The 25892-nt window shown below is 37.4% G+C and overlaps 1 protein-coding gene across 2 annotated transcripts in view; it reads right to left on the minus strand.

Moving 5' to 3' along the window:
- Positions 1-25892, minus strand: part of HEPACAM2 (HEPACAM family member 2) — a 30427-nt gene that overhangs the window by 4003 nt on the left and 532 nt on the right. For both annotated transcript variants that reach the window (XM_028118058.2, XM_028118048.2), the window contains exons 2-7: positions 22346-22630; positions 11678-11974; positions 4672-4797; positions 4558-4582; positions 4429-4466; positions 3053-3126 (exon numbers count right to left, since the gene is read on the minus strand). In XM_028118058.2, coding sequence (XP_027973859.2) covers positions 3053-3126; positions 4429-4466; positions 4558-4582; positions 4672-4797; positions 11678-11974; positions 22346-22630 — 845 coding nt within the window. The remainder of the gene's footprint in view (positions 1-3052; positions 3127-4428; positions 4467-4557; positions 4583-4671; positions 4798-11677; positions 11975-22345; positions 22631-25892) is intronic.

The raw sequence follows: 25892 nt of genomic DNA on the forward strand, positions 1-25892 counted from the left end.
TAAGAAAAAAGCTGGCAGTACTGTAAAGGAAATATAATAGAAAGAAAAAAATAGCAAAAGAGAAGATATCAGGACAGCTTAGAATCAGAGAGCATATACGATTATCTTTTATATTACATCTCAATTAGCTTTTTGACACTGTTTCCCAGTTCCACGTGCAAGGATAGTTGAAAAGAAAGAATAGTGTGTAGACAAAAGCCCTCATCACACTGCAGGTTAATACAGACAGTACCAAGAAATACAGAACACACAAAGGGGGATGTTTTGGTTTGAAAGCAGTCATGGATGGGCTCTAACTAAAGGCTTGGAAGAATGTGGGAAGCACTGCAGTATATTTCTGCCTGGTAAAAACCAACATGTATTTTGCTGAAACTGGCATTCATGTTTTATTAACTCCCCTTCCTTGTATCTGATGATTTTCTTCTTGTAAACATTGCCTTCCAATTAGTTAGCTAAAGTCTGGTTCCCCTCCTCATCCCAAGCTCTTCCAATTTTCATCACACTTCCAATGGATCACTTTCAGTCCTTTGTATTTACAGAGTGTCACCTAGAGGACTCTTTGCCCTTGATAAATCATCTGAAGAGTTTGTTATCTCACTCCAATTTAATCTGCTATGTTGCATTGGAACATCTTAGCTCTGTGTTTTCTTTGGAAACAGTTTCCATTCCACTTGCCTAAGTTCTCACGTGCAGCCCTAGGATATGTGATTCATCCTATCATTTTTGTGCCAAGGAGATCTTGGTTTACCATTTGTACAGTTGGCCCTTGAACAAATTGGGTTTGAACTGCGCAGGTCCACTTATACATGGATATTTTTCAGTAAATACAGGACAATACTGTATATGTATTTTCTCTTCCTTATGCTTTTCTTAGCATTTTCTTTTCTCTAGCTTACTTTATTGTAAGAATACAATATATAATACAAATAGGCATTAACTGACTGTTGATATTATTGCTAAGACTTTGGTCAAAGTAGGCTACTAGTAGTTAAGTTTTTGGGGAGCCAAAGTTATAGGCAGATTTTTGATTGGGTAGCCTTGGCACTCCTAACCCCCATGTTGTTCCAGGGTCAAATGTACTTGAGATCAACTCTTGAGTTTTTTTGGTATGGGGTGCTTGGGGGCTATGATAAAAGCAATCTATAGGTAATAACTTAACTTATTCACCTAAGCTCATATCAACTGGTAACAAGTAATAAATTTGTTCATTTTATGCCATAGCTTTCTGTCCAATACCCCAAAGAGGAGCTAAATGGACAGTAAAATCTACAGCAAGTAGACAGGAGGAAGATTCCACATGCCCATGTACCACAAGCTGAGAGATGATTCTTATTTTTAAAAATTCAAAAGGTTAGTAATTTATTTCCCTTCTTAACTTCAACTTTGAGATCTTGGCCTTATTATTATTTTTCCTTTTCTTCTCAAAGCCATTGCATTTGGCTGCTAATCTTCACATGTAACTGCCACGCTGGCTTCTTCTAATGCAGATTCTCCTACACATGTCCTGTTCCTCATCCTTTTCCTTCCATTATTGGTGTTGATTTCTCACTTCTCAAAGCACCTTGTACCACCAATGAAGAACCTTAGCTGACTCCTCAGGAATTTTCAGCTTTGAAGATGGGCATGGCTCCAAATTAAGTTATTCTACTTATAACAGAAATAAGGGCGGCTTCTGATATGTAATCAAAGCGCTCATTTCCATGCCCCAAGTTCTTGAGGATTATAGCATTTTGAGCATACAGGTCTTCCCAATAACATCTTCAAACTGAATACTAATTAATCACAAGGTTAAATTTAAAGTTTCTTACATAGATCTCACTCCTTTCTCATGAATTCCTAGGAATAAAAACTGCATTATTATAAACAAACTCCCCAGATTCAAAAATTCAATTCTAAGTCTTACCAGCTCTTCAGTTTCCTGCTCTCCTATTTAAAAGCCACACCTGACAAGGGGCTTTCTGCTGTGGTGAGAAGCTGTTTGAAATAATTGATCTACAAATATTTATTTTTGTCTTTTTCATTGTAGAAGTGAAAGGTGAGCCAGTGCTGTCTGAGACTGAATAGGGTAGTGCAAAGCTTTGCAATGCAGTTCTGCCCTTCATCTGTGATCATGGTGCTACCAACGTGCCCTTAGGAGGATGAAATACAAATCAGTCTCCCTCTATTACTCACATAGCATTTGTAAAGTCAAGTCTGTGGCTAGGAAAATTACTATATGAACCTTATGCATTGATAGAATTCACTGAACAGACAGGTGAGGTAACCAATCCCTAATGACAAATAGTTCTTAAAAAAAAAGGAAATGAAAATGCTCTGAAGCAAGTAGACTGTTTATGGCCCCTTCCCTAAGTAAACTATCATAGGGGAACAAGAAAGCAGAGGTAAGACTGGCCCTACAGAAATCTATAAAAATGCTAACGAGCTTATTAGCTCAGAGAACATTCTTTAAGTCTGTTAAACAAAACAGATTGTTTTAAAAGACCTTGTCTTTACAAACTGAAAAAATATTTCTATGGTGTAAAGGCTCCCCTTCTCACATCTCAGGCACCTTTAAGATAAAAAATAAAGATGTGTACTTGCATACTTCAGGTTTATATGGTACCTTTCTTCTGAAGAGCATAAGGGTATGAGTAAGGGTATGATCAATTGTCTTTGCAAGTTATGAGGGGAAGGGAAGGGAAAGTGAGGAACAGAGAGAGAGAGAGTTCAGTGAAGTGACAGGCTGTAGCTATCAAGGTGATGCAGAATGATTTAAATCAGGGTCCCCTGATCCCCTATTTGTTAAGTTCTCTTGAACTTCAACCTAGTTAGTTCTCTCTTCGCTGAGCTTACCAGGTAAAGAACATTTACGAATTAGTGTAACTTCCTAATTCGTGTTAGCCTTACTTATAAAGGCCAAGAAAGATGCTTTAGGTCCTCAGATCCGGCAACATCATTCACTACAAAGCGAGTAAACTCTGCTGAGGGTAGCACAGCCATTTGACCACACTGCCTGAGTGCTTAACTGAATGCTGCTTACACCTCTGGTTAATCAGCCACTAGGGAAACCAACCCTGGGAACACCAGAAGCATCTGGAAAAGCAACAAATTCATATATTCCAAAGTCATCCAGAGCATCTTCATGGCCTGAAATGTAAAACAAACACTACTTACAAATCAAATGCCTCGAACTGCTACTGTAGTTTTTTTTTAAGCCTTTGTAAAACTTATCTTTACTGTTTGCTTCAAGTGGTATGTGTATAAAACCAATTTAACATTTCCTAATTCCCTATAGTCATATTGTCACTAAGCAGTGTTGGAAATCACTCCTTCAGAAGCTGAGAATTGAAACTAAATTGGGACAATTATTCTTAAAGCCTGATGTGGGAAGGTGTATTCTATATTCAAATGAACATGTGTGGGCAGGCTTGTCCTTTGTAACTCTGAGTTACCAAAGAGCACACCAAGGCTTCAGCCTGGGAGTCACAGCATTTCTTAATCTACACATAATATGTACTGCACCCTGCCAAATTTAAAACAGAGACCATCAGAACTAATAAGAATACATGATTAAATATAGCTGCCCATGTGTCCAAAATATAATACAAGGCAGTATCAAAATCACCCAAACTATCATCTGTAAAATGATGTGAATGGGGTGGTTGGGAGGAACCAGATGGTCTCTGGGGCTTGATAAGAGGAAGCAGACCCACATTCACTAAGCATCCAGGCATATTAGGCACTCCACCTACATCATTGTATTTAATTCTCATAGCAACCCTGGTGTGTGTGTGTTATTATCTCTATTATATAGATGAGGAAGTTGAGGTCAAGAAAATTAATTAATTTTCTCAAGGTGACACTGGAAAAAAGTGGCATATATGGCACTGAAACCCAGCTCCATGTGACTCCAAGGCCTGAGTTAAAGCCCCATTGTTAGCTTGTAACAACTCTGTAGGGAGTCAGTAGTGAATGGCAATGAGGGGCAATCTGGGGACAAAGAAGCAGCAAAGCTGTCAAACCTCCCTTTCCTTTTCTCCCTGGGATGGAGCTGCCAGCATTGTATCTGCTTTAGGAAAGACTAAATTGAGAAGGTCCTGGGCATTTTCAAAATAATACAAGGATCAGTGGATTAGGATTCAAAAGAACTCAGTGACGGTGGGCAAGTGACTTAATCTCCAACCCTTGGTTCTCTTGCCTATAAGATGGAGTTGAGTGCCTTTCAGGCTTATTTTATATACTCGCATGACTTAGATAAAACCAATACAAGGGATAGCACTTTGTAAAGTGAAGGCACTATTCAAAGGTAAAGGACTGTTAGTATTATATCAATATTAGCTTATGGGAATTCTATTATATCAATAGTACATTATATATAATAATTAATATCAACAATATTAATTCATATACATTAACATTGATATTAGTCCCTTTCAGCATGGCCATTACCTGAAAATGTTTGAGCTTTCCTGTATTCTGTTTCTGGCCTGAAAAAAAAAATGGGTATTTCTGTCAGTGATGATAATTGAGGAAAAAGAATTCAGGAAAAAATTATTTTTGTAGGAACATACATATTACCTGCCTCCTAGCTTCTGTTTTATAACTAAAACCAAGAGGAAAAAAACCATAGTAAGGTACTTTTTAGTACACAAATAAAACAATTTGTAAACTTTCTTTCTAATTTTAACCTACCTTTGTAGGGTTGATATTTTTTCCATAGGAAGAGAAGACACATGGATATAATCAAAAAGAGTGATATTCCAGTTATACTTGCTAAAGGGGACAATGATTTCCCTTTTTGTGCAAGCTTCTCCAGTCCTAAATAAAAGACATATTTTAAATATTTTTATTAAAGATCAATAATAAATTACTATATAGTTTGAGTTGTTTATGCTTTATCTGGGGACATTACTGCACCTATATATTATATATTATTTCTTTTGTGTGTGAATGTATGTATGTATATATATAGAGAGAGAGAGAAAGAGAGACGGGGGAGAGTGTGTGTTTCCCATTTATTTGGTATAGATGTATCATGTCAGTAATAATGTAAATAATTAAAAAAATTAAAGTACCATTTATAGGTACAAAGAAATAGTCTCAGAGAAACTAAAATATTTGCCATATTCAGTAAGTCATAGAACTAAGACTGGAACATAGGTTTTTTCCTACTGCAAGTTCAATTTTTTCCTGTTAATCCATAGCCAAAGAATGGTTTTGTAATGCAGGTATCCAGTTTTACCTCTAATCTTTTCTAACACGAGACTTGATGTGTTTCAGCTCTTTCACTTCTTCATAGCTGGACTGCCTTCACCAAAACTCCCCTAACCCCTCAAAAAAGTATTGAATGCTAATTTATTCTTGTCAAGTTTCTGCTATGTGCTTTACCATGAGAAAAACTGCAGAAAAACATTTTAGTATAGTCTCAGTTTTTTCCCCCCTTAAGCTTGAAAATATGCTAATAATTATTACTTCCAAGTACTTCTCATTCTAATGGTGAAGTTACACTCTTGCATACATCAGCTCTTTGCCAGGCACTTGTGATTCTGAAACCAACCAAAAGTTGGTTTAACATGCAATGATTGGCCATCTTACATTTATTTATTTATTTTTTTAAAGATTTTATTTATTCATTCGAGACACAGAGATAAGGAGAGAGAGGGAGAGAGAGCAGGAGCAGGGGGAGAGGCAGAGGGAGAAGCAGGTTCCCTGCTGAGCCAGGAGCCAGACGTGGGGCTCCATCCTAGCACCCTGGGATCATGACCTGAGCTGAAGGCAGACACTTAATGACTGAGCCACCCAGGTGCTGGCCATCTTACATTTAAATAAGACATCTTGCCTCTCCTTCATTTTTAACTTTTTGTCCCTTTTGATTTGTTTCTTAAAATGACTGAATTTACACATTTCATCCTACAGAGGATCCCACTTATTCCTTTTACCATTACTTTCTTATCTCTTTAATTAGTTAATTAGTTAATTTTTAAGTAGCCTCCACACCCAACATGGGGCTTGAAGCCACAACCCTGAGATCAAGAGCTGCACGCTCCATCGACTGAGCCATCCAGGCACCCCTACTTCCTTATCTCTTCAGACTCCTTTCTTATTGCTCTCTTGCTTCCTTTCCCCTCCGCCCCTGTTAGCCCTACATCAGAGAACCACCTTGTAGCGACCACTGTCTGTACCCCAAAACCTTGGCTATGGTGAAGGCCAAGCATCCTTTCCCTGGAGAATGAGAAATAGAGATAGTCTTTATTCTCAGAACAAATGATCTTCCCCGTTAGGCCCCCTTCTTTCTAGAGCATTCTGAGTCTCTCCTCTCAACATTGATTCTCTGTCTCAGAACATGAAATTTGCTCCCTTTCACAAAATAAAAAATGCCAAATATGTCAAGGATCAAATCAAGGGGCACAGTTGCTGCAGTCTCAGCTCTAGGTAAGTGTATTTTGGAGAGATGGACTTCTAGAACCCAACTTGAAAATAAGGCAGCAGGGAAATTCTGATCCTATTGCTACAGAGAATGTATAGGAATTCTGAACGCAGTTCTGGACACTCGCAGGAGCCCCATTCTTTCTTTCAGAGAGTTTTCTACTGTTTAGCTCATAGCATGCCATTCTCTTCATTATTTAAATATGACTGACTCATTTACCAAAGCCCTAGTGCAAATGCTATGTGCCCCCTCCTTAGGCAAACAAATAAAATGAAATAATATATTAAGTGCAAATATAGGCAAGAGGTGTGGTATCCATGGTATCACAGTCCTGCTGTTTGAGAGACTGCACCCAGAACAGGACAGCCATATGCTACCAGTCTGCCTTCCTTTCTTTCTTTCTCCCTTTCTTTCTCTCTTTCTTTTTCTTCGTTTCTTTCTTTTCTTTCTTTTCTTTTTTAAAAGATTTTATTTATTTATTTGACAGAGAGAGACACAGCGAGAGAGGGAACACAAGCAGGGGGAGTGGGAGAGGGAGACACAGGCTTCCGGCAGAGCAGGGAGCCTGATGCAGGGCTCGATTCCAGGACCCTGGGATCATGACCTGAGCTGAAGGCAGACGCTTAACGACTGAGCCACCCAGGTGCCCCCCACGGTCTCCATTTTTATTCCTAGATCAGAATGGAGTTCTGAGATCTCTCCCATCCAATCTGTTTGCTGATTATGGTAGCTGATTCATGTCCCTATGGAGATGAAAGCACCATATTGGGGGGTGTGCTATTTCCATACTTCTCCATGGCCCCACCTGATAGACACAGTTATTCTGTGCTAGATGCTCATGGGGATGTCACCTACGGTCTTAGGGTCTGGATGTCAGGGCTGTAGTTCTTTCTCAGCTGTTTTCTCCAGTGGCCCAAAGTGAAATACATCTCCTTAAGATCTTAAACAGGAGAAACTTCTAGATAGAAGAAATTAGTCAATTCATTTTCCTGCTTTGGGTCACTTTCTTTTTCTCTTCTATATGAAAAGATATACAATAGAAATAAATATAAAAAATGATAGATTTTTCAGGATCACCTGCAAACTTGAGACATTGCTATTATATCTAAATCTCAAACTACAGCCATGTGGCTCTTGGGAACTCCAATAATTTATATATTTGAACGTCTTCACTAAATGTGAACACTTGAATTCTGATCATAAACATTTTCATTTTCTATATATTGCATGTTACAGTAGTGATTTAGACCCCATTAAAATTTAAAGCATGGACACCTGGGCGCCTGGGTGGCTCAGTTGGTTGAGCGACTGCCTTCGGCTCAGGTCATGATCTTGGAGTCCCGGGATCGAGTCCTGCATGGGGCTCCCTGCTCAGCGGGGGGTCTGCTTCTCCCTCTGACCCTCTTCCCTCTCATGCTCTCTGTCTCTCATTCTCTCTCTCTCAAATAAATAAATAAAATCTTAAAAAAAAAAAAAGCATGGACACCTGCACTCAAGGAAGTCCTAAATCAAAGAAACAAAATCATTGATTTTTTTCAAAATACAAGTGGTAACTGATTATTTTAATTGCTAGTCTTTCCTTGAAACTTATATTCTAGGTATGATTTTTAGTTACAGGCTTCATAATTTCCCATTAATATGAAAACATACACATGTCATGGACAAATGAGAGTATCTCTTTGTATACAGCACAAAATTAGTTAAGGTGATGAGAAAATACACAGTATCCTGTATATGCAATCTATGTTTTAGAAAGACCATAGTCTTGTTGATATTCTCAATCAAGATTGTCAAGGGAGGCAGGTGCCCCATTTCACTGATCTTAATATAGATTGCTTGCTTATCAGAGTGGTTGGTCAATCAGTGCTCAATTGGTGATGTTCATTTTTTCACTGTAAGTTAGCGTACACTTAATCTCCATTGCAGAGATTCATTAATTTGGAAAATTAAAAAAAATCAGATACTTAAGACATACTATTCATTTACTTTGCCATTTGCTGCTGTTTGAGTTAAAGGTCTGTGGAGGGGGCACCTGGATGGCTCAGTTGTTAAGCATCTGCCTTCAGCTCAGGATATGATCCCAGGGTCCTGGGATTGAGCCCCACATCGGGCTTCCTGCTCAGCGGGAAGCCTGCTTCTCCCTCTCCCTCTCCCCCTGCTTGTGTTCCCTCTCACGCTGTGTCTCTGTCAAATAAATAAAATCTTAAAAAAAAAATAAAAATAATAAAGTTCTGTGGACATATGGGGGTTGAAAAATAGCTCTAAAAACCACAAAGAGGTCACTAATGTTGACAACTCTGAATCCCTCTGAAAATTAAGCACCTGCTCTTCTTATTTACTATAATAGCAAATACCTGGTCTTTGTACAGGTCAAACAGGTTTTTTTATATTTTGTAAAAGACAATTATTTGATATAAAGACTGTAGTGTCTTTGGGCCTTGGTAATAAGATCTTAATCAAATATTGGGGGCTTCTGATATTATGAAAATACTTTGGCTAAATATTAATGGGGAAATTTCAGGCAGTGTGAAAGGTTTCAATGGGATATACAAGTACATATTATAGTGATGTTTTCACTTGCAATGAGCATGAGGAACAAGTCTAACATGACAACCAGATTGCTACTAAATGACTTTATATGCTTAATTATGGCTTGCTTTAAAATTATGTTTTGGTTAACCACTGAGGTAAAAAGCTGGTTAAGCCAATTAAAATTTTAGTAAAATAGAAAGTGAAGGATGCACCTTAGCTGTTTACATGCCTACTACCCATATTAGGTTGTGATCATTTTGTTAGCAGGAATTTTTTTTTCACGTGGCATTCTCAATGCTTATCCCAGTATTTGGCCCATAATAGGTGTTAAATAATGAATAAATGAGTGTCTGATTTATAGCACCCTACACACATATATGCTTTGGAGAGCAATAAGGGAAATACATTATCTACTGCACAAATGACACATAATTCAGTATAAATTCTAGAGATGCACTGTCCAATATGGTAGCTACCAGACACATGTGGCTATTTAATTAAAATTTTAATTAAAATTAAAATTAATAAAATAAATTTAGTCCCTCAGTTGCATAACTAAATTTAAGTGCTCAAAAGCCGGATGAAGGTAGTGGCTACCATATTGGCTAGAGCAGATATCAAATATTTCCTTCACTGAAAAAAGTTCTATTGGATAGCACTTTTCTTTTTTTAAGATTTTATTTATTTGAGAAAGAGAGAGAGAGAAAGAGAATGAGCGAGCACGACTGAGGGGCAGAGGGAGAAGGAGAAGCAGGCTCCCAGATTTGCAGGGAACACAATACAGGGCTTGATCCCAGGACCCTGGGATTGTGACCTGAGCCAAAGGCAGATGCTTAACTGACTGAGCCACCCAGGCGCCCCTGGATAGCACTTTTCTAGAGTGTGGTATTTTCTTCATATAAAAAAACAAAACCTCACCATGCCAGTATATAAATTCCAGTATATTCAGATGATTTCACAAACATGAATACTCTCAATTTTAAGGAATCCTGGGAGGATTCTATCCACTATATATGTCTTCATCAGTTTATAATTTGTTATAGTCTTACAATTCTTGGTGGCTTTTTAATAAGTTCAAAAGACTACAGAGGAGAAAAAAAACAAAACACCTTTAACACATAATTACCACACATGCCTGTTAAATATTCAGATTCCTAGATCCTACCTTCAAGATCCTGACCCAATAGGTCTGAGGTATCTTAATGAAAATACATTAGTAGACCTCCCCAGGTGATTTTGATGCACATGGCCCATGGGCCACATATTGAAAAATTTAGCCTAAGAATTACAAGGATTATATTCTTGCTTCATTTATTCAAAAAAACGTATTGACTCTTTCTATACTATGGGCCCTAATCTAGGCACTAGGCCTATAAAGGCAGAGAAAGAGAAGTTATCAAAGGAGAAAGTATGGATGTGTGGTACCCTTTTGCATATTTGTCCCTACACCACTAATAGGCACCCTAGCCACAGCTCCAAACCTGCTTTCAGGTGTTCCCCAGGTGCATACTGACTTGTCTTTGTATGCAAAGCTAAGTCCAGGAAAGACTCAATATCAGCAGAAGTACTGGTAGTACAGCAAGAAGCCAAAGGGGAAAAAGGTGGAGGATGAGGACAAGGTGGAAGACGGGGTGAGGAGGAGGATGGGGGGAGGGGGAGGGGGACAGGGGGAGGCAGAAGGGGAAGGGGAGGAGAAGAAATTTAAGAAAGAAGGAGAAGAGAAATGGGTTTGAGAGGTAGGAAGGAAGGAGAATGGATAAACTTGGGGACTGGATGTTGGACAGGGCAATAAGCAAGAGAAAGGGGTCTGGAGTGGCATTTAGCTACCTGATTCAGGTTGGTAGAGAGTAAGGCCATTTACTTAAATAGGGAATACAGAAAGAATAGTAATTTGGGGGGAAAGAGGACGGTTCAGTTTTGGTATGTTTGACTTACATGCTGCCTCTGGCATTTCCACTTGGAGACACCCAGAAGGCAACTGGGTGTACACTTTTCGAGCTTTAAAGACATGGATTTGGGATGTACCAGTGTTACATGAAACCATGGGAGTGAATGAAATTACATAGGAAAGTAAAATTATACTAGAGAGAGAGAAGAGAAGGCTCAAAAGGATGAGAATTTGGTGGACACACATTTTTAGGTAGTGATACTTAACTTTTGCAGATTGATGAGCTTTCTATAAAAATCAGATGATTTCTAGAGAATGTCCAATTTCAAAGACCTACAAAATGTTATAGTTTCCAAGGTGTTGAGACTCCTGTTGAGAACTTCCAGATTTCAGGTGTTTAAATGATGGAAAAGGAAGGGAGGCCCATGAAGGACAGTGAGAAGAGGAGTCTAATTAGATAGTAGGAAAACCAGATTTCCAACTCATGGAGATTTATTCACCTGAGCTAATGCAATAGCAGATATAAACCAGTTTAAATGAGTAGACTGTTTCTCTTCTACTCCTGATTTTAAAATCAGGAAAGCATAAATGCATATTTAAGTCATTTATTGAATTCTCTTTTTCTTCATAGTCCCTCAATTAGCAATTGAATTCTCTCTCCATTCTGTTTTGCGTTTTCTTTCTTTGACTTATAGAAGCCATGGATTAATCAACTCAGGAAAGAGAGTTTCTCAGAGTTTATCAACAATCCACAATACTTTTCTCTTCCACAGAGATATAAAATGGGGCTAGAGCAAGGCTAGCTTGCATTTGTGTTTCCTTGGGATCCTTGCTTTTTATGTCACACTTACCTACAGAAGTGATGATGACTGTGAAATGAGCTTCATCTCGCCGTCCAGTTACATTGTTGTAAGCGCAGCACATATAGTCAGTTGTCTTCTGGCCTACTTTCTCAGATGCAACTTCCAAGCGAGGCCCATGCTTGATGACATATGTTGTATTGTCAGTCCTCTGGATCCAGGAGTAGGTGTTGGGGGGATAAGAATCAGCAGAACAATAAAACAAGATGGCCTCTCCAATGTCAACAGTGAACACTTCCCCTACTTTTAGCCCTTTGTCAGAATTAACTCGAAGTCCATAAGGTCCATCTGCATTGATAGAAAAAAGAAACAAAGGGATAGTATAAATAATCACAACATAGTTATAAGTTTGGGAGAGCTCAGAAGCATTTTACTGTCCATGAAAGTCTTCAAGTTAAACTTGGGCAAATCGGTCCTTATTTAGATTCCCAATAAATTGTGAAGACTAAAAATGTGTTATTCTGATATCCATGACAATGGAAATTATTTGAAATGTGATTGAACTTATCTGAGATAGTAAAAGCCTTGCAACTTAGTATATAATTTTAGAGACACTGCCATCATAACTGTATGCTAAGCTTTTTTTTCATCATCACGTTTTTAAAGATTTAAATTCAATTAGTTAACATACAATGTATTATTTGTTTCAGGGGTACCAGTCAGTGATTCATCAGTCTTATATAATACCCAGTGCTCATTACAACACATACCCTCCCCAATGTCCATCACCAAGTTACCCCATCCCTCCACCCCTCTCCCCTCCAGCACGTATGCTAAGCTTTTGAGTAATTAATGTATTGATAAATCTGCAATCGTGTTAGACAAGTACCATCCTTCTGAAACCATAATTGTACTTGAAAGCATATTAGAAATAGATTATGGCCATTATTTTCTCATACTTTGAGTATTATCTGTTTTTTTCAGTACTAAGGTAGGTCATGCAAATATTAATAAAATACATAGTTTCACATGGAGCACAGATTTGTGCAAATAGATACAGAGGTGTCCTGTATTTTCATGACACATTAACAATTAAAGAATTTAAAAAACTTTTCCCTGCAAACCAAGCTTAGAATCCTGTTTGGAAAAAATACATCTTCATTATCATTAACAAATATTCATTGATCATCATAAACTACTTAATCATGGATATCCCATGGTGTTTTTCCTTACTGCTATTGTCTTGTGGCATTTTGCTATGTCCATGGCACAAGACTGCCTGTAGATGAAGACATATTTCCCATTGCTTTCTTCAGAAAATAAAGACAGAGATTGAAAAAATTTCTGAGCTAGATAAAGTCTTTCTTGTTCAGTCTAAATCCTGGTTTAAATTCTAAAAACTTTAAGGTTTAGACATGATTGTGTTCCGTTTTCAGCTGATCATCACCTACATCTGTTGGCTACTTTCCATATGAAAGCACTTTAAGTACTTACACAGACAACTACATTTAATTTTTAAAGTGACCACATGAGGTAGAATTTATTATTCTCATTATAAGATGAAGGAAGAGACATTTAAAAATTAATTTTCCCATGGTCCAAAGTTCTTATATAGCAGAGCTGGAACTCTAAAATATATGCATTTGATCATTCATATTACCTCCCAAAAAATGTATGTCATATAATTTTCTATATCAGAATAGTTTCTTGTTGTGTAACTATAGTATTAGCTCTATAATAAGCTAAAATTGTCTAATTATATATTAATTCTGTATTCAGTTAATCAAGTAATCAATCAACAAATTCTTGTTTGAGAGATACTGTGAGATAATATATTTAATATGAGAGAAAAAATGTATAAGATACAGTTCTTACTCTCAAGGAATTAATAAAATGGAAAAGGCTATGGATGGTTTGCTCAGTAATAACCTAATCTCAAAGGTTCTGATTTTTTTTTAAGATTTTAGTTATTTATTTGAGAGAGAGAGAGAGAGAGAGTGAGCACAAGCGGGGTGAGGGGTAGAGGGAGGAGGGGCAGAGGGAGAGGGAGAAGCAGACTCCCTGCTGAGCAGGGAGCCCAGTGTAGGGCTCCATCCCAGGACCCCGGGATCATGACCTGAGCCGAAGGCAGACGCTTAACCGACTGAGCCACCCAGGTGCCCCGGTTCTGATTTTTTTTTTTTTAAAGTACTATTTATCTCTCATTATAGGGAATAATATGATGTAATGATTACACAGTAGTCATTATCAGTTATCACTATGTTAAATCCTGATTTTGTCAATAATTATTCAAGTGTTCTTCAGAAATCATTTAAACTTTCAGGTCTCAATTTCCTCACCTTTGCTACAAAAAGGTTGACTGCATGAGTGGTTGCAAAGTTCTTTATCCCTTTGAAATACCTTTGAATGACTGATGCCATGCTAAAGCTATTTTGGATACTGGCAAACCAACCTTAATTTTGCAGATTCCCAGAGTGGTTCTCTTTTGTGTCAGCATTTTCTGACCAATCTACCACTGGGGAAACACATTTCCTAAGATAAAACAGAAACTGAAGATGCAAAACAATATATTATATTTGGCTAGGGAGCATGAACTTTACACATATTTGCTTCCTAAAGATACAAACTTCTACAGGGAAGTTATAGATTTACACTAATATGTATACATGAGATGATCCTGATTTCAGAAGCCAAATAAAAACGTTAGTATCTTCAAATGTAAAGTAATCAGGAACAGGAGATGGAAGGTTATAGTGAAGAGAAATGAATGCCCTTTCCCGCACTGTACTAGCTGCACTAGAACCCTGTCATGTGGCTCTCTCATTTCAGGCTATGATACAGTCTCTGGGGAAAACCACTCTTTCAGAACTGTGTGCTAAGTGGAACCCTCTTATTCTGAATTCCACTAAACAGTAGGTTGTGTAATGGGAACGAAGAGTTGTTTTCACTCAACCAAAATCAATACTGAGATGTCACTGTGTGCATAGTATTTTTCTAGGCATTGTGGGAGAATCCGAGTGTCATAGACATGATTCCTGTGGCTGTTCTCGCAGGCCCTGTTCAGCAGCAGAGTCCCTTCAAGTTGTTAGCATTGACAGAACATTAAAGAAGCAAAGACCACCAACTGGTAAGTACTGGTTATGGTTCACATAGTAGGAAACCAAGAGGAAGAATCAACTAAAGTTTGGAACAACAAGAGACCCGAGTCTGTGCACAAAAACTAAAGTCTAAGAGAGCTTTTCTGTGAGCAGTGATAAACAAAAGTGTGGTCATAAAAATACAGCCATTCAGTTTAAGTCTGTCTTCATTGGCTTTCAGGGTTTACAGAATGTGACTATAAAAACAAATTGCTTGATAATTTGACACACATAAAAATGAGTAATATTCTTTTCAGTGTGCTGACATTACTCAAAACTTTTTTGAGAACTCCTCAGTTGGAATTGCCTTAGGACCCTGCAACATAATGGAGTAGACTCAAAAGTAGTAATTCTTTTATTTTGGAGAATGGGCTCAATTTGTAAAGGAAGCCCATAGTCACTTATGGCCAAATTTGGTGAATAAGGTTGATTATCTAATTTAATAATATTGTTCTAGTTTAAAATAAAACATGCTTCTAAGAAAGGAATCTCAGCTTATCTTCCCTATACATATATGTATTTTGATTTGGCTACTTCCCCATTTGTTGGGTTTCATGATTGACATAAACTTTTCTCCTCTGTCTTAATTATATGCTATATCTGCTTCTTCAGAGTTAGCTTCAAAATCCTTCAAACTTTCCCAGCCCTCATACAAACATTTCTCCCAGTTCTTGGAACCTAATACCTTGAAGCATTTAAGTTCCTTGCTTTTGGTATGATTTCTTAAAAATATAACTTACTTTATCTGATTATATAAGAAATACATGTTTATTGCAGGAAACCTTGAAATTCAGAGATTCACAAGGATGGAAAGAAAACTCATTTGTAATTTTACCATTCAAAGAATGAATATCCGATTTCAGTGTATGATCTTTCAATCTTATATACGTCTGTCTCTCACACACACATCTATCTCCTTCCTTCCTTCTTTCCTTCCTTCCTTCCTTCCTTCCTTCCTTCCTTCCTTCCTTCCTTCCTTCCTTCCTTCCTTCCTCTTTCTCTCTATACACTGCTTACAGTGTTTTCTTCTTACTACACTACACTTACTACACTATGATGTTATTTCCTTTTTAGCACTTTAGTCTGACCATCTTTTACTTTGAGGTGTAGCTGAATGCATTATTCATGAGAATGGGCAATCCAATTGAAGACATTTGGAGTGACTCAACCAGTGTGGCCTCTGACATCGAAAATGAAAGCAGAAGGATAATTCTATTTTGACTTTGGATTATGGTTCAGTTTCTTGCCCTGTGGCAGAGAACTCCCAATAGAAATAAACCTTTTGCCTCAGAAATGGCTGTTTACTAAGTGACTTGTAAAATCACATATCATCTGTTCTCTTTAACAATTTATGGCTGGGTAGGAACAGTACCGAAATTTCCATCATGATGCTGCTTGCAACCCTGCTTGGGAGCAGATGGTAAGTATTTACTGTGAATGACCTTTTTTTTCCCTTTAATTTTTATCACTTAGAATACTTCCCTGCAGCAGTGCCATATGTTGCACACAAAATGCAGTGGTTACTGGGTTATTATTTACAACGAAGCTGGAAGGCATATACATTTCATGGACTATAAGTAGGTATTTGTCTGAATTACTGACTTGACGTTCTATTCCAAACAAGTCCATTACTAGGTTATGACATCATAACCTCATACATACATGGCCAGTCCTAATAGATTCTGTTAAACTTTTTCTGCCAAAATAAAAAATAATTCCTGCTTTCATGAAGGAAGCTGTCACAGAAACAGTGCCTTAAGAAAACAGAGTCGTTAACTAATGCTGAAATTCTAAATTATGATGTGGACCTCCATAGGGGAATATTGGAATATGACATTTTTATTGAGAAACTTTGCTAAAGATCAAAAACAAAAACAAAAACAAAAAATAAAAGGCCAAAGCACTATAATTAGGAAGCTGTTATCTTATGATGGGAATTTAGCCTTGCATCATCAAGTAACACTGGAATCTGAAAGGGATATGAAGAAAGATCATCTGTTCCATTTTAGTCAAGTTCAAGAAACCTGTATTGAGTTCTTAATCTGTGTCAAGTATTGCCCTAGGGATACAGAGATGAATAACGCAGAGTTCCTATTTGGGGTCGGAGTGCTTATGAGTAGAAAGACTCCAGTGCAGTGAGTACCAGGAAAGAAGGTGTTATAGGAGCACAGCGAACCTCTTAGTCACACTGAAGAGCTGAAACAAGTTGGGGATGGGTGCCTGGGTGGCTCAGTCGTTAAGCATCTGCCTTCGGCTCAGGTCATGATCCCAGGGTCCTGGGATCGAGTCCCACATCAGGCTCCCTGATCGGCGGGAAGCCTGCTTCTCCATCTCCCACTCCCACTGCTTGTGTTCCTGCTCTCGCTATCTCTCTCTCTGTCAAATAAATAAATAAAATCTTTAAAAAAAAATGAAACAAGGTTGGGGCAAGAGAGCCTTTCTGGAGAAGATGATACTATGAAGGGAGAAGAGGGTGTAGCCAGGTGAAGAAAGAGAATTGGGAACATCAACCAAAGCATATATTCCCAGTTTGTATAGAATGACAAAGATTGCAAAAATGTTGATGCTACATCAACAGAAAGGATAAATGACAAATCTTCACATTACATACTTAATTATTGTAACCCCAAATTAAACTAAACTGAACAAAAGATAAAAACAAACAATAAAACAGGGCTAAAATAGCAATAGAAAGAAAAATGTAAAAATTCATGAGTCTGAAAAAAAGTTAATGAGTCTGGGTTGTGTTTCTATATGTTATGTGATAAGTAATAATTGTTTAGCACAACCCAGACCATGACGTTTGATTTTTGAATCAAACAAACTATGAGTGGCTGAGTGAATAAGTGAATGAATGAAGGTCAGTAAGATGAGATTGTTGACTAAGTGAAGAGTTTTGCATTTGAATGTAAAAATAGTCAAGAAAGTAAATTAATAATACTATATTCACAATTACCACTTAATAAGAGTAATCATTGTTGTTAAACCATCTAGATAATTCATCTTTACAATGCAAACTTGTAAATTTTCCAAATGTTTTTCTTCCTACCATCTACCATTAGTCTTTACTCATGACTGGTGTTTCTCTGAGATTTCCATAGACTATGTCTAAAAGAATGTAAAGAAAAAGGTTCAGTCCATAATGAAGACATATTCTGTGAAATTTGAATTTATTTGGATGGGGATATTTTCATCCTTTAAAATAACACAGGAGGGCACCTGGGTGGCTCAGTTGGTTAAGCGACTGCCTTTGGCTCAGGTCATGATCCCAGAGTCCTGGGATTGAGTCCCATGTTGGGCTCCCTGCTCTGCGGGGAGTCTGCTTCTCTGCCCCTCCCCTGGTGCATGCACTCTCTCTCTCTCAAATAAATAAATAAAATCTTTAAAAAAAAAGAAAAGTCTTAGTCTCACTTTGACAGATTAAAATAAACTATATAGCCAAATAAGAGCGTATTTAAAGATGCAAATGATACTTTCACGTAACTGTAACTATTTATGCAATTTCCCCCAGGAATTTCTCATTTAAATCTATAGCTAGAGTTTAAAGATAGGCAAATAGATGGAGAGACAGATAGATGTTAAAAAAAAAAACTGATGTAAAGAAAATATTTTCATGTAAACAAAATAATGTTAACTACTGGTAATGTTTGGGAAAGAAAATGTTCTTCTTAAGGTATTCCTTCCATTTTCTCTTTGTAGGCATCTTCTAAATGATCCAGGCTCTCCATAACTTCTTGCTGCCATGTTCCCAATTATGTCAGCATAGTTTTGGCTCACAGGAAAAAAATAAAAAAACAAGAAAGAAAGAAGTGGGGAGGGGAAGAGCTAAGATCATTGAGTTCTTCCCATGTGCTACTCACTGACTTCTTTATTCATAAAATCTCACCTAATCCTCCCGATCCAACTTGAGACAGGTATTAGCCTTATACAGAGGACAGTGGCGATAAGGAGAATGAGGACACTGGTGCACAGAAAAGGGGGTCACTTGCATATACTGCTAATGGCAGAACCAAGGTTTTAGCCCAGGCAGTCTCAGTTTTCAGCTCAGGCTCATAACCACTGTGCTCTCCACTGCACTCCCCAAATGACATGATGTTAACTAGAATTTAATGTGGTTGAAACAAAAAGATCATCAGTTAACAAGGAATGCTCCAGCACAAGCTCACTTCTTGCTGTCTCTGACCACACTGAATGACGGTTCCTTAGGTTTAATATTCAGTAGATGATATCTGGCTGCTTTAATATCTTTTTTTTGCATTTTGTACTTTTTATGTGAATGTAAACCATTTAGATCAAGTAATAAAGAATAATGTAAAGATGTATCTGCATAGTCCTAGATTTGATTCACCTTGCCTGCTCACATTTTTTTTTCATTGTGCTTAAATAACTTCAATACTTAGGTCTTGTGCTACTTGCAGTTGAATGGAAATGTTAATTCATGTCAGAATAAACTTATTCCGTCAAGAAGATAACTACACTTATAAATAGACCACACTAAATCTGAGTTTTTCACTCCAATACAATGTTATCATGCAGATAGGCACAGTTTAAACTTCCTTTGTGAATTTATTTCTCAGTCTATGCATTAAGGCAGACAGAATATTTTCACAATGTCATCTGAATATAAAATTATATAAAACTATAAAAATATAGCTAAAAGTTCTGCTATAAAAATAATGCCATTGTTAAACATAATGCAATTAATAACTGTAACAAATCTCAAGTGAGTTGCTTGCAGTGTGGGTGTTGTGGTATTTCTTGGTGAGAAACTGTAATTTCCTCCTTCTTCAGCATTTTTAATATAATTTCTTCTGTTTCCAAATGAAGGGAATGGTTCATCTTTGAGACAGTGAATTCTGGACTAGGTTGGACTAGGAGTTAATCCTCTTTGGTTCCCCTAAACCAAAAATGACTTATACAGTGTATGAAGTTTTTTCTATTTCCATGTGGATAATACTTTCCAGAAAAAAATATTTTGAAATTGCTCTTAGATATGTTTAATCACTGTATATAGTTCAAAATTGGTGACTTTTCCTTTCTGTATTATTGGTTAATAAAATGTATCCAACTTCCCTTTTTTCCTTTCCTATATATACCATTTCTATTATTGTCTGAAGTTTGTGATCTATCTTGAAAACGTGCTCTCTTGACATTTTTTGATTTAGCCTAGAATATGTGTGTCTAAATTTTAGCTTATAAACCATTCTCTAGTCTTTTTTTTTATTTGAACCTTTGTTTAAAAAAATAATTTTTTTCTCATTGTTTACCATATAAGGTCTGGTGTTCAAAGCTCTCCATGATTTAACTCAAACATATCTATCTGACCATCTAGTCTACCATGCCCCTTGCTGTATCCTTCACTCTAACTAAACTTGACCATTTGCCTAAACTTTGACCTCTGCTTTGGGTTTGGGTTCCTGCTGTCCCCCATTGCCTAAAATGGTTTTTCCAGACACTGTTACTTGCCCCAGTCATGCCCATTGTTCAAGATTCATCCCAAATGTTACTTCCTACAATAACCATTCTCTCTAGCCAGAAGTAATATTTTCCTTCTCTGAATTTCATAGTCTCATAATATTATAGTGATAATCATGGCTAATAGTTGTAGAATACTTACTATCAGTTACTGTTCTAAGCAATTTGCATGTAGTAACAGATTTAATCCTCACAGCAACTCTATGAAGTAGGTATTACTTGGTATTATAATGGTATTATCATCATTATATGGATGAAGAAGCTGAGGCACAGAGAGGTAAGGTAGTAGATACAGGATTTGAACCCAGGCCTCTGGCTCCAGAGTTCTTGCTCCTAGCCATTATGGTCGTTTGTACACTTCCCTATAGTATTTATGACATTCTATTTCACACATTTTATTGTGCATATTTTCTCACTTCTGCTTAACTATAGGATAGCTTCCTGTTTCAAGAGTCAATGATTCCATTTTTCTTGGCTTAATTTTGCTGACTCAAGCAAACCTTACTGGATACCTGAATCACACTATTTCATTCCTCTCCCTGCAGCTGCTTTTCCTGCCCCAACCCTGGAGCTCAGTTTTACTGCTGAGCTTTATTTAGTTGGAAAAGCCTACATTTTGTACATATGCTGGTGCTTTTTTCCAAAAAGTTAATAACACACTTCCTCAAGAGGACTCCATCAATTTTCTATTGAAGAAAATAGAACCAGTAATATAAACAGCCTCTGTTTACTGAATGCTTGTTTTGTGTCAGTCATTAGTTATTTTTCAGATACCTTATTGAGCCATAGCAATGTGGTGAAGTAGTTTTAACTATCTCCATTTTACAAATGAGGCTCAGAAAGGTCAAGGAATTTCTTAAGGTCATATGAGTAATGAGAGAACCCATCTCCTACTTAGGTCTGTCTACCTCCTAAACACCTAAACACTAGGTTTTGGGGCCTCTCCTAGTATTATTATACAGATATTATTTGACGAGTAAGTAGATACAGTTAATTCTGCCCAGTGGTTCAACTAGCTGAAACCTCTACCCTCATGCCACAGGGTTGAGAAGTTTTTCTTTACCATGCCTCACTCTTTTTGTTACACTGCTGTTGTGGCTATGTTCTAAGCTACATAGTGACTGATGAGAAGACTTCCCAATGTGCTAGGTCATTGGTTCTCAACTAGGGGAGATTTTGCACCCCCCATAACAGGGGACATACAGCAATAACCAGAGACATTTTTAGTTGTCACAATTGAAGGTGGGGAGGCCAGGGATGCCATTAAACATCTTATAATACATAAGACAGCCCCCACAACAAAGATTTGTCCAGCCCAAAATGTTAGTAGTGTGGACACTGAGAAACCCTGTGTTAAGCTGAAAGTAGACTGCAAAATTAAACATACTAGAGGTGGTACTATGAAGTAGAGGGGACTGGGAAAAATAATATGATAAAGAAAGAGGGATCCTGCTTGGGCTGGAATGATAATATGACACAAACTGAAGATCTTGATGAACTTAACTCTGTGAGATTAAAGGACAATAACAGCAACAACAATGGAAAAAAAAAAACAAAGAAAATTGAAATCCGAAATAATCACCGATCCTCTGGGAACCTTATTAGCTTACTGCAGAACAATTAAGTTTTCTCTAAAAATGGAGCTGAGAAAATGGGAAGAAGAATAGCCATGCTCTGGGATGTAGTACCCATGCATAATCTGGGAACATTCTTTCTTCCTGTGGTCAGCTACGGAGCACCCCCCTCCTCCAGTTTATGATCACCAATTCTTCGTCCTTAGAGTAATTAGTGCCTTCTGTATTGGTTCTCGGTTCTTAAAATTGAGTTTCCTACTTTCCACTGGAAATAAAGTCACACAACGGACCAAGTCAGAAAATGTATCCTAAAAGGCTCACAGCCAGTATCTCAACTTGATATTCAAGAAATAGGGTCATTCTACTAGCTATATTTCATGACAAAGACTATGTATAGGAAGTATAATTACAACTATACTGTTTTACAATAATGTAAAAAACAAACGACAGTTTGTGTTGATATTCTCTGTGACCACCCTTGTGTAAACTTCCCAGAAGAAAAGTCATGAATATACATATTTTTAAAAACTTACAATATATGGTAGGCATAATGATGTCACTTTCCATCTCACTGACAGGGTTCTTCACCAGGCAACTGTAATTCCCAATATCTTCTTTGGTCACTGGAGCAATATGAAGGGTATTGTTTTGCAGAGAAAAGGAGGTGGTGGAGCTGGTGTGGACAGGCCTTTCATTTTTTAGCCACTGGTAAACCAGCCGGGTGCCCCCTTCCACGAGGCATGTCAGGGTCATGTTTCCCACATACTCCACAGCTCCAGAGGAAGGCTGAGTCTGTACAACTGGTTTCGTGACAGGATCTGCAATATCAAAAGAGATAGAAATGGTTTTTGCCACCACGGAATTATAATACAAGTGTGCGTGGTCTTTCAAATGTCAAATCCTGGAGAAATGATTCTAAATTTTTACATTTTTGTAGATGTACACAGTTCAGAAAATAAAGAAGAGAATAAAAAATAATCAATGGAAAATGCAAAATGATAAAAATATAAAAATATCATTTATAGCAGAGATAACCAAAATTCTAGAATGTACTTTTCAAGGATTTTCTAATGAAAACCTTTACTTTATAGATAATGCAGTTAGTGTAGACAACACCAACTTCCTTATTTCCTGTTCATTGTGCCTTTTCCCACACCATAAAGGTATACTCTCATGGGCAAAGTTTACATGGCATTTCCCTCTCTTGATTTGTTCTAATGTCCCAAGAATAGCTGCTTGGGGTAGATGAACCTAAATTTTTATCCACCATCTGTAAAATATAAAGCTCACATATATTACACTTGTGGAATACTGAGGGAAAGTTTTAGAGAATCACATTTTCACCACTTACTTTTCTTTTTATGTAAGTGAACTAATTATATGTTTTAATTGCTGTGCAATTGCAACATTATGTTAGCCACTTTACAAACCAAAGCCTACATTTCAACACTGATTCAATTTGAAAACAGGATAAAATGTGTTATTGTGATTACATCCCATTAGAGATATAAAAGACAAATCCAATAGTAATTCCTGTTGGAATTTCAAGTAATAGGAAAATAGTTAAAACTCATGAATCTGGTACATGATGCTATTTGTCAAATGAAGAAATCTCCAAGAATGAGTAAATATTTCCTCCCTGAGTTTTAACTGTAAAATTGTTGGGTAAGGGTTGAAATTATATAAGTATCCACAAATATTTTCAGCAAACTTCACTAATCTTTGAGGTTCTCAGTTCTGTTTGATAAAGGACAGTGACTTGACCAGAGTTACACAGCAGTCAGTGACAAAATGAAGAGGGCCTTATATCTGGCAATGTTTCTCTCCTGCATTTTGAAGAGATATGTTTAATAATTTCCTTCTATGCATCATCACAGGACACAGAGAGAGTGAGATGATAGATAAGGGAGAAATGATTGGCTCAGATATTTAGATTTCAATTTCTTATCCGGCTTTAAATTGGGGTTGATGCATCTCTGAAGGTAAATTCCTTTTGACTCATACACTCATTTTCCTACATGGAAAAATGTACATTGGGGAATAAACAGACCCAATCCTTTAGCCCAGGGAATATAGGAGAAAATGAAAAATAAGAAAAAAGGAAACTGAAATAATTTGCAGGGGACCTAAGTAGTTCTGAAGCCTTCAGTTTTTCTTAAGATGGGTATAATCAACTTGTTCGTTCAATTTAATCTTTTAGAGTTCCTGGCAAGAACAAAGGATGTAGAATAGCTTTTGTTTACATTATTATGATTTAAAAAGGAAAAATGAGTTGTGTACATTTATTACACAGGAAAAGCTTATATTTCAAATATCTCTCTGTGTAGAAACAGATGTGGTATGGGAAAGAAGTAATGTCAAAGGTCTTTTATGGGGAGAACCAATCAGAATAGGCTGTGATCATATACATGCCTTAAAGAGTGCGACTTACATGTGGAACTTTCCCAGGAAGATATTTTACATCGGCCCTAAATCCTATTAAGACTTTTTCGTTGTGTTTTGCCAAACAGACCCAATTTTACTAGATATTAAAATGTAATGAATATTCTATTAAGTTTTGGGGAGAGATAGGATACTACCCAGGAGAATTTCATGAACATTTTCTCCTTTTCTCTTTTCATAGTTGCTGTATAGGCATCTGCTTCCATACCCTCTGCCTTTGCTTCCCTCAGTTTTTCTGGTCTCCACTCATTTACTCCACACACACTTACTGAGTGCCTACTAAAGGCCAGCATCAGCTTTTAGGAACTAAGGACAAAGCAGCAAACAATACAAAGTCCCTGCTCCCATGGACCTCATATTCTAGGTGAGGGAGAGAAAAAATAATCAAATAAAAATATATAATATATCCAGGTGGAAATAAGTGCTGTGAAAAGAATAAAACAGAACTCAAGATAGATAGTAACTCTCTCTATATATTTGTTTGGGGGAATCTCTCTCTCTCTCTCTCTCTTTCTCTCTCTGTTTGGGGGAATGAGGCTATACTTTATAAGGTGGTCAGGAAAACCTTCACATATAAAGTGACATTTTGGCTGAGATCTAAAGGAAATAGGGCAGGGAACCATGCTATTATCCAGGAGAAAAGCAGTCTAGGTAGACTGAATAGCAAGTACAAAGGCCCTGAGGTATAAGTGTGTTTGGCCTATTCTAGGAAAAGCTAGGAGGCCAGTGCGGTCAGAACAGAGTGAGTGAGGGGTAAGGAAGGTAGGAAATGGGGTCAGAGAGATGCTGGGTATGCTGGGAAGTGTCATGTGGGTCCTTGTAGGACATTGTTAGTACTCTGGCTCTTATTTTAAGTAAGATAGAAAGCCATGGGAGGGTTTTAAGCTGCAGGAAGTGGGAGTAGAAGCAGGAGACCGGGTAGTAGGCTATTAAGGACAGTCCAATTCAGAGCTGGTGGTGGGGTTGAGAGAGGAGGTAGAGGGGGTGGTAAGAAGTGACTGAACTCTATTTTGAAGGTAAAGCTGACTGGTAACTTGTGGACTGGATGTGGGGTGTGAGAGAAAGAGGGGTGTGATGTGCGGTGTGAGAGAAAGATGTGGGGTCAATGGTGATGGCAAAGTTTTGGCCTGAGCAACTGATGGAATGGAGTTGGTATTTACTAAAATGGAGGAAATTTTAAGTAATAACCTGTTAAATAATCAGGTTAAGGGGAAAATCAGAAGTTGGGGTTTGGACATAGTATATTTAAGGCATGCTACTTATATACTTCAATAAGGAAAATAAAGGTCTGAAATTTAGCTGACTCCATAATCCCTCAGAGGACATTTCCAGCAACTTCTACTGTTCCTTAAGTACAGTCCTTGAGCAAGTCTCATCCTCCCCCAAACAGTGTATCAAAATAAAAGTCTTCATGTGACAAAAACAGGGCTCTTCTCAGGGTGTGTTCTGATACTGAGAAAAAAAATTCCTCCATCTTACTGTATCAGCAACTTTATCCTTGATAGCTTCCAGGCAAACAAATAATACGTTCTGCTTATTGCTTGATTACCTTTCATTGGGCACTATGCATATACTTTACATGCATGTCTTATTTAATATTCAGAAAGCCTTGCGAGATATATAATGTAATTTGTGCCA

The sequence above is a fragment of the Eumetopias jubatus genome, unplaced genomic scaffold (genome assembly GCF_037043125.1).
Source record: "Eumetopias jubatus isolate StellerSeaLion01/CBP00866 unplaced genomic scaffold, mEumJub1_p1.0 scaffold_14, whole genome shotgun sequence".
NCBI lineage: Eukaryota > Metazoa > Chordata > Mammalia > Carnivora > Otariidae > Eumetopias > Eumetopias jubatus.